The 10,000-nt window shown below is 36.5% G+C and overlaps 1 protein-coding gene across 1 annotated transcript in view; it reads left to right on the top strand.

The window, feature by feature from the left end:
- LOC125035867 (breast cancer type 1 susceptibility protein homolog) overlaps positions 1-8,690 on the top strand; it is a 19,475-nt gene extending 10,785 nt beyond the window's left edge. The window contains exons 5-14 of the mRNA XM_047628179.1: positions 1-2,031; positions 2,289-2,432; positions 3,088-4,835; positions 4,993-5,123; positions 5,307-5,382; positions 5,726-5,864; positions 6,214-6,508; positions 6,758-6,892; positions 7,596-7,710; positions 7,906-8,690. The exon at positions 1-2,031 is cut by the window's left edge and continues 1,390 nt beyond it. Of these exons, the coding sequence (XP_047484135.1) occupies positions 1-2,031; positions 2,289-2,432; positions 3,088-4,835; positions 4,993-5,123; positions 5,307-5,382; positions 5,726-5,864; positions 6,214-6,508; positions 6,758-6,892; positions 7,596-7,710; positions 7,906-8,078 (4,987 nt within the window). The 3' untranslated portion in view covers positions 8,079-8,690. The remainder of the gene's footprint in view (positions 2,032-2,288; positions 2,433-3,087; positions 4,836-4,992; positions 5,124-5,306; positions 5,383-5,725; positions 5,865-6,213; positions 6,509-6,757; positions 6,893-7,595; positions 7,711-7,905) is intronic.
- Positions 8,691-10,000: the final 1,310 nt, after the last annotated feature.

Genomic DNA, 10,000 nt, shown 5'->3' with positions numbered 1-10,000 from the left:
CATCATTACAGGGAAGCCTAAATCTGCCCAGGAAGCAAGCCAACAGGCCAGCATTGAAGCTGAATGTAAAGCCAAAAAGAAGAGAGCCAATGACGACAGTGACAATGGAAAAGAGCGCAGTAAGAGAGCCAGAGTAAAGAAGTCCAGCAGCAGTAGTGGGTCAGATGCAGAAAGCACACAGAGTTTAAACAAAAGCAAAACAAAATCAGAAAAGGCCAAGGAAGAGGTTGAAGCTTTATGTTCTATGTTTGAAGAGATTGAGGACCACACTCTAAGCACAGTATCATTGGAAGAAGCAGAGAGAGACAAGAAAAAGCAAGAGAAGGAAAAAGAGGAAAGTATGAGGTCAAATATATCCGCATTTGATAATACATTGGAAAACACAAAGCTAAATAGATCCATAGCCAGTACAGAGGGTGGTAAGAGTGCCATGCCCCCTCCCAAAGCTCCAGTAAAAAACAAGAAAGTAAAGTTCCATGAGAGTTTAGCAGAAGAAAATAATGGTCCAAGTACTTCCAGAGACAGTTTGTCAAGTGTAGCAACTAGATCAGCAGGGAGAAAAACAATCCCTAGGATTTCTCACAATGCACGTTATGCATCAGAGATGAAGTTAGTAGAACCCAGTAAGAATTTGGCAGTGTCTGTAAGTGTGAAAGACACAAAGTCACCTGGATGGTCACATGTAGCTGGTGCCAGAAAAGATCTAAAAACACGACACACTAGCCTAAATATCACTGGAGGAGAGCAGCGCAATATAAATGATTCAAGAACAGAGGGAGGAACATCTGTACTCTCTAGTAAGATGGCTCCCTCTTCTGAAGAATCAGAAGTCACAATAGATGACCAAACCCAAGACTTTGATGTGGAGCACCTTTGCTCCTCTCAAAGTAAAAAGGAGAGAGTCGAGAAACTCAGAGAAATTGTATCTCAGTTAAATAAACCTGAGGTGAAGGGTGAGAAAGTTGCATCACATGGAAAGGAAGTCAACAACAAAGAAACAAAGCCTGCCATCAAGGGAAGTGATAGTGAGAAAAAGAAACTTGGTGTCCAAGAAGTTAACAGCAAGGAAAGTAAGTCTACAGGGAAGGAAATTGGTAGTGGAGAAATAAAAACCATAAAAATGGAAGTCAGTAGCAAAGACACTAAATCTGATGACAGAGAAATTAGTAGTAAACAGATCAAATCAGGAACTAAAGATGTTCTTGACAAAGAACCTAAATCTTTTGGAAAGAAAGAGGATAACTCTGAGGATAAGTCATCAAAGCAAATTAAAAGTAAAGAAAGTGGAGGTGACACAAAAGTAGATCCACCACCAACAACCTCTAATATTAGCAATGATAGCAAAGCAATACAAAAACAAGGCACAGATAGAAAGCCAATGGAAAATAGCAGCCATTCATCAGCACTCCTCAATCCAACAGAAACAGAGCCTTTTGAATGTGCTGAAGAACCTACAAGGAAGTCTTCAGTGAGCAGCAGTTCCTCAGACTCAGCTTCATATTCCTCAAATCAGGTAAAGGGAAGATCAAACAGGCCATCCCAAGCTGAACAAAGAAAAATCACCTCGAGGCTTTCCAGGACTTCTGCCAGACAGCTAAAGTCAAGCTCAAGCTCATCCAAGTTGTCTAGAAAGACTTTTTCTCTGAATGTAAACACCCAAGATCTGTCCACTTTACAAAGCAGCTCTGAGACTCTCAGCTCACTTGAAGATACTCAAAAACCCAACTGTGTGTCGGATCCATCTGAACAAAAGTCAGTGACTTCAAGCAACAAGATGCCAGAAGCTCTCAAACCAAAGAAAAGTGCTTCCACGTCATCAGAATCTTCTTCAGTGATAAGTAAACTTCGGCCACCCCACCATGCTATGAGCTCAAGCACAGCATCAGATCTATTAGAAAATGAAAAAAATAGAAAAGCCACTTCACCATCTGCCACCTCTGTGCCAACAGAAACAACTCACTGCAATCTACTGGTTTCTGAGGATTCAAAAGTTATACCTTTCAGATCTGTTGGGCCACTCTGTTCCAAAAGGTATGTACACTGCATGAAATTTGAGATTTGAGGTGACTTTTGAAAATGTAATTTTATATCCAAATTTCAATTTACTTTCTTGTACTTTTTTGCTGTCCCAAACATTCCCGCTATATTGTCACCATATATTTGTTTCATAATTGATAAACAAGGAAATTAAAATATCTTTGCAAGAATGACTGAAGTGTATTTGATATTACACTTGCAACTTTGGTGTCCTTATTACAAACTCATGACAATTCATTCATGCATTTTAGATGTGATGAAGCAGGGAAAGGAGAAGCTGTTGCATTAGTGGGCAGCACAAATCGTGATCTTTGTCTCCATGCTATCCCATGTGAAGTGTACCAGGTGCTCATGAAATATATGACTCTTTTGGTAACACAACAGGATAATCACAGGTAATAAAAATGTTCTTTATATAACTGTCACTACTAGAAAGTAGTCTTAATCCATTCATTGGTTGTGATTGATAACAAGAGTGAACATACACTTGTAATGTTTATGATGGTTTCTTTTACTTGTTATATTATTTTACATTAATTATTATTATTATTATTATGATTATTATTATTAAATATTAATATTTTTATTATTAAACTAGGATAATGATAATGATAATAATAGTAACAATCATAATCGTAATAATTGTAATGGTAATAGTAATAATGATAATATCATTAATAATGATAATGATGATGGTGATCATGATAATGATAATGATGATACTAGTAATTATGATTGTATTAAGGATGATTATAATGATGATAGGAATAAAAACTTTTCAATAAAAAACAAGAAATGGAATAAAGAACTGAGGTCTAATAGGCCTAATAGCTGAATCCTTGGTGACTATGCTAATTGCTTGTGAAGCCATCTCTGTGTAAAATTAGTTAATAAAACAAAACATTGTGGCATCAACAGGGTAAGAATTAAGAAGTGATATACATAACAACAATGTCTTTACATAAAATATACAAATGCCTTGAAATATATGTTCATATGTTGAAAGAAGTAAATGCCATTAATTTTCTCACTATGTAATGCTTTTTCCAGCACCTGCTGTGGCAGTTCAAACCTGCCAAAATTACTGAATTCTAAGGAGGTACAGACCAGTCCTGTTGCTGAAGCCAGTGAAGAGAAATTGCACGAAGAAGAGAAATTAGAGTCAAAATCCAGTGAGAGCACCTCCCTTGGTAAGCCCAACTGTGAGAGTGAAAGTCAGGTGATTCCTAATAGCTGTGAGACTCAGGACATGGACATAGCAATTCCTCTGCCTAGTACTATTGGAGTGAAGACAAAAGCTAGAAAAGATGATGCTGCTGACACGGAAACGATAGTAAAAGTAGAAAATGACAGAAGTTACTTGACATGTTTAAGAGAAGAGGAAAAGAAAGATAGAGTTACAGTGAAGAGTGCTCAGTCATCAGAAATTTCCCTTGATAGGAACTGTGTGATGTCTCAGAAAAAGAAGTTAGATAATGCATCCTCAAGTCAGAATAGTGACTCCCAGACTTCTCAGATGTCAACCAGTCTATTAGCTGCTGCAGATGTCATTGAAGCCAAACATGGTAGGCTTACTAGAAGCACAAATACTTCAGGTGATTCAAATAGCCAAGGAGGGGAAGGTAGGTCAGCAGAAAAATATGACAGGGGGCAGCAAGCAAGTCAGAAAGTCAAGGAAAGAGCTGGTACAGGCAAAACAATGGTGAGCAAGAATAACCTAGTTGAGGTGGAAAAAGAAAACTTAAAAAATGATAGCACTTTACCTGTTGCCATTAGCAGGCCAAGGAGAAAGCCACTCCAATCAGGTCAGCCAGTCATAGAAAATATCATGTCACAGTTAACCAAAGAAGAAAAGAGACAAGCAGTGGAGAAGATAGAATTGTCACAAATTCAAAACCAAAGTCCTCATAATATCCAGAAATCTCTGAGCACTCAGAACAGACCTGCCAATAGTAAGCCTCTATTTATGAGTGATGAATCCAGCCATGCAAGTAGGAAACAGAAGGATGTACTGACAATAGGGTCTGTGACTTTGGAAGAAGAGCATGAGGAATCAGACAGTGACAGCCCCCTGAAGGCTCCCCTGGAATCTAAACAGCAGACTTTCAAGAGGATCCGCAGACCGAGCTCTGGCTCAAGTTCGGACGATAGTGACTCGGATTCAGTCCAGCCACGGAAAAGAAAGCCTAAAACCATCTCCAGCAGTGACAGCATACAGATATCTGGACGCTCCAAGGAGGGAAAGCCTAAAGAGAACTTGGAACAACACCAGTTGGATTCAGAGGAGATGAGAGACTTGGAGAGATTTGATAAAAATGTGTGGGAATTCTTTGGCCATCCTGATGAGGATCTGCTAAGCAACAAGGATGATGATGACAAGAGTTCACATGTAAGTATAGATGACCCATCACAGAAAAAGGACATCATTGAATTTGAAAATGATGCCCTAGTTCCATCCCTCCCATCAGATGAAGATATTCCATGCACTGAGGATGTAATGCGTAATGTCCAGATGGACATGGATTTAGTGAAGAAAATGCGCAAGCAAGCACAAGGAGACCCAGAAGTGATCTCTCTGATTTCTCAAGAGATACAAGAAACAGCACCTTCTACACAGAAACCTACATTTTCTGCCAGCACAAAGTCATTGTTTTCCAAGGTAGACAAAAACCTGACAAAGGCTGAGGATCTGCTCTGTAGTGGCAACAGCCTATTTGGTGGCATAGTCACACCAGTTGATGAACCAAAATCCAATTCACTGAAAACCACTAAAATTGGCAACACAAGAACAAAATCTAGTAAGTTTTTTTTTGTTTTTTTTCCCCTCTCTTTCTCTCTCTTGCAAGAAATCAGTTTTGATATATAGTTGTTTATAAACTCACTAAATGACTGAGAGCTTTTATTTTTATTGTTATTTCATGTTAATAATTAATTGTAAACTATTTTCCCATTTAGACAAAGAAAAAGCTGACATGGTTGATGAATCAGATCGTGATACTGAGGAGGACACAGAAAACATGAGTCACAGCAGTGCTTACTCATCCCAGAGTGAGGCCATCAGCACTCAGAAACGGGAAGAAGTTAAAGTAAGTGTTATAGTATTATTTTTTGCTGCTATAAATCATATTTGAATTTTTTTGTCAGAAGACATTTGATTATTCCTATCCTTAATAAAACAAAAACTTTTTATCATACTGTCATACTGTCCTTGCTGTCATTATTTTTTATATATATTTAAGAAATTTACCTAAGTTTGAAATTCTTTTCAGGATGAGGTGGAAATGCTAAAGGCCCGGGTACGTGAGTTAGAAGCAGTGGTTAAGAAGAAAGAAACGGAGGATTCAGGTAAGGCCTTCGGCCTATAAATGAGAAATTAAATGAAATCATATATGATTTACAAGTTTATTTATTTGTTTGTTGTTTATTAACCCAAATTTTCAGGTTGGCATGAAGAGTTACTGGCCAATGTTCCGGCCCTCATGATAGATGACGGCACCCTTACTTCCGGCCGCCATCAGTGATGACGGTCTCGGTTTCACCGGAAGTAAGGGTGCCGTCATCTATCATGACGGCCGGAACATTGGTGCTGTCATCTCTTCATGCCACCCGGAAGATTTGGGTTAATTTACTTACTTATGTTAACTCTTAGTAAATTTTACTTTGTAATTTGATATATTCTTTGTAACAGGAAAGAGAAATGAAGACCCAGAAGATGACGTTTTACCACCAACATGTCCAACAGAAATTAGCGATACCGAGTCAGAGGAGCTCTTCTCAAGCCTTCCGGACTTATCGTCTTGCACACAACCAAAGTTGCCTACCTCAGGGTATTTATTTTATTTTATTACATGTAGAGTTCCTTTTGCAGTCTGATAGAAATGGAAGAATTGATGCATGTAAGAATTTTGGAAAAGGAGGTTGTCATAATTGTTGCAGTTATATGTATTTTTATTCATATGCTGTTATATAGTACATTATTTTATTATTATGTCAGAAATAATACACACATGGAAGCACAAGGTTCAGCATTTATGAATAAAATTATTTTTTTATGCATATGAATTTTTGTGTTAATTTTATAGTATTTTTTTTTCATCCTTAGATCATTTCTATTCTTTGCAGTGAATAGCCTCAAAGGAACAAGATATTTTACATATATATATCTCTCTCTACCAGATTCGAAAAAAAACCCACAAAACTAAGCATGAGTGGACCCCCTATGCTTGTGTGCACAGGACTGAATTCGTCAGAACTGAGCAAAGTGCAGGATCTTGTGGACAAATTAGCACCCCCAGGCACAAAACTCATGAAGTCCTGGGTCGATGGGATTACTCACGTGGTGGTGAAGACGGATGACGATCGCATGGCTCAGCGGACCCTTAAATACCTGTATGGAGTTGCAAATGGGTGTTGGGTGGTCATGCTGGAGTGGATCCTTGATTCAATCACTTCAAAGCAGCTCCAGAATGAGGTAAGCAGTTGTAAATATGTGTGTGTGCGTGTGCGTGTGCTTGTGCGTGTGCGTGTGCGTGTGCATGTGCGTGTGCATGTGGGTGTGCATGTGTGTGTTAGAGATGATTGTATCTGTTTCTGAGTATATTTGTATGTTTATGTTTGTTCATTTATGATTCACTGAAATCCAGCAGAGAAGTTCTAAAATGCTGATATATTTTGATCTTAAAAAATACTATAACATAGATGCTAATTTTAATGTCTACAGGAAGAGTATGAAGTGTTAGATTGCACAGGGGTTCCTGGGCCCCATCGAGCACGCACGACCATAACTCCTCTTTTCCACGGTTGTGAATTCTACCTCATACCACCTTTTATGGATGTTACGTTGGAGCAGCTTAAGGTAATGTTTGTTCAGCTATATTTGGAGCTGATCTTGAATAGTTTTCTTTCTTTCTTTCTTTCTTTCTTTCTTTCTTTCTTTCTTTCTTTCTTTCTCTCTCTCTCTCTCTCTCTCTCTCTCTCTCTCTCTCTCTCTCTCTCTCTCTCTCTCTCTCTCTCTCTCTCTCTCTCTCTGTCTCTGTCTCTGTCTCTGTCTCTGTCTCTGTCTCTCTGTCTCTGTCTCTGTCTCTGTCTCTGTCTCTGTCTCTCTCTGTCTCTGTCTGTCTCTGTCTGTCTCTGTCTGTCTCTGTCTGTCTCTGTCTCTGTCTCTGTCTCTGTCTCTGTCTCTGTCTCTGTCTCTGTCTCTGTCTCTGTCTCTGTCTCTGTCTCTGTCTCTGTCTCTGTCTCTGTCTCTCTCTCTCTCTCTCTCTCTGTCTCTGTCTCTGTCTCTCTCTCTCTCTCTCTCTCTCTCTCTCTCTCTCTCTCTCTCTCTCTCTCTCTCTCTCTCTCTCTCTCTCTCTCTCTCTCTCTCTCTCTCTCTCTCTCTCTCTCTCTCTCTCTCTCTCTCTCTCTCTCTCTCTCTAGCACTATCCTCCCTCCTTTACTAATTATTACTACTTATATTGTTTATTACACATTCCATGGGACACATAATTTTGATGACCTGATTATTTTTATTACTATTATTTTGTTTATTTACTTATTTACTTATTTATTTTTTACAGGAAATGTTAGAGCAATGTGGAGCTCGTGTTGTAGATTCTCTGCAAAAATTTAGTCAGAGCAAGCAGTCCCTGAAACTGATTGTGCTGCAGACAGATGGCAGTCACGACACTGACAGTATGTATTTGCTTCTTGCTTTAGTTTGCCTTGTTTTGTTTTTAAAATTTTTGAAGGCGATATTTGATGGGTAATACGATTGTTTTCATTAAAAGACTTGTAGATAAGACAAAATTAGGATAGAGTACCTTTAGATATAGATACAGCATGATTATTGCATGGACCAGTCAGTCATTTCACTTATTTCAATTACAGACATCTGGAAAAAGCATAAGAAAGTGTGTGTTGCTCACGACTGGATCATCGAGTGCATTGGGATGTATGCGCGTATCTGCATCAGCCCCTACATCCTAGGAAGCCCAAGCCCGAACCACATTGCGGCCTCCAACCTGCCATATGCCCTCATGCAGGAAACCCAGGAGTTGTAGCCGGCTGTCTCTGGGGAGGCCACTGGTACGACATTTGGGAATATTTTGCTCACTTGTCATTCTCCTAATTTTCCTTGTTTTTGTTGTATTGAAAATGTTTACCAGATACTCATATCCCTTTCATACTTAATTTTGTCTCCTGACCGATTCCATTCGTTATCTCCTCATTTTCTTTGGATTCTTATAATTCTCTTCTTTTATTTTTCGTACATTCTGCGTTACTTCTTCTTTTTCTTTTTCTTTTTCTACCTTTTGTTTATCCATTTTTATGATTATTACATATTTGGTTTACCTCTTTTAAGACTTACTTTATTGACTTGAGTGGAAATCAAGATTTGACATGGACCAGTCCAAAGAAAAAAGAGGAAAAGGGAGAGAGAGAGAGAGAGAGAGAGAGAAAGAGAGAGAGAGAAAGAGAGAGAGAAGATATTTATGTATCAATAGCAAAGGCTACCTAAGGATATTCTGGTGATTATTATGCACCAGAAATGTATATTCATCATCATTATTTTTTTCTAAGCATTCATTTTTCTGTAACATAATTATTATATGATCATTCTTCTTATTATTATCATTATTACCATCATATTAATATTATTGTAATTATAAAAATCATTATCATTAACATTATCATCATTGTTATTATTATTATTATAATTATTATTATTATTATTATTTGTATTATTATTATTATTATTATTATTATTATTATTATTATTATCATCATTGTCATCATTAATATTATCATTGTTATAGTTATTATTATAATCATTATTATTATTATTATTACTATTATTATTATTATTGTTATTATTATTGTTATTATTATTATCATTATCATTATTAATGTTATCATAATTACATTGTTGATACTAATATTATCAATATTAACGATTATATATTTTTTATTGCAATTAATATTATCATTGTTATTTTTATTATTATTATTATTATTATTATTATTATTATTATTATTATTATTATTATTAGTGCTATGATTATAATTGTTATCATGATTTTTATTATCATTAGTATTAGTAGTATTACTGCCAATTTAATTTTTTTATTTATTTGTTTATTTTTTATTTGTTTATATGTATAACTTTTTGCACTTAGTAGGTAATACAGTGTCAGTAACAAATGCATAGGGGATCGTTTTTCACTGGGAATCCAACTGCAACTTGTATACCACACCCCCAGCAATTACTGCTCAGTAACTTTTCAGAATAAGCCATGGAGCTTTTCGACAGTGTGTGAGTTCTTTGGTGAAGACTTTAAAGATTATCCCCCCCCCCCCTCCCCTCTCCCCTGGTGTACAGAAGTATTTTAGGAATAATGACAACTGATAGACTGAATATGCCAGTGAATTTGATGTCTGTCTGTAGTTGTGGCATTGCAGTTGTTTGTTTATTGAGAGCAGTTGCAAGGTGACATTGTATGTTTTTTGTAAATACTGTGGTGAATTTGAAAAAAAAAAAAAGGAAACAGAGCTCATAAAGTGATATATATATAAAATTTATAAAATATTTGATGGTTGGGAATGTTTAAGCAAAGGGCGTCTGTATGAAGGAACAAATTGGTTTTCTTGGTTCTTTTCACATAGTATTATATTAATTTTATGAAATAATGTTAATTTGTCCTTAAGAACATGTATTTTTTTTTTTTTTTTCTAAAGGGAAACTAATATGTAAGACTAAAGGTACCAGTGTGGTTTCCTCTTCAGATTGTAATGATCTTTATCTATGTCTGTTTATCTGTTAAATCCTCAACATAGAATATTTGTGGTCAATGATTTTCAACACTTGGACGTCTCTACTTTCGTATATTTATGCTTGTTAGAAATTTAATTATTTTGGGAAATTTGACAAATTATCAAAAGTTTCTATTTTATCTCTGTCGGAAAGCATTCCATTATTTTGATG

Source organism: Penaeus chinensis, chromosome 20 (assembly GCF_019202785.1).
Source record: "Penaeus chinensis breed Huanghai No. 1 chromosome 20, ASM1920278v2, whole genome shotgun sequence".
NCBI classification, from domain to species: Eukaryota; Metazoa; Arthropoda; class Malacostraca; order Decapoda; family Penaeidae; genus Penaeus; species Penaeus chinensis.
Note: the sequence above shows the minus strand (reverse complement) of the source record. Positions and strands in the feature narration are given on the sequence as shown.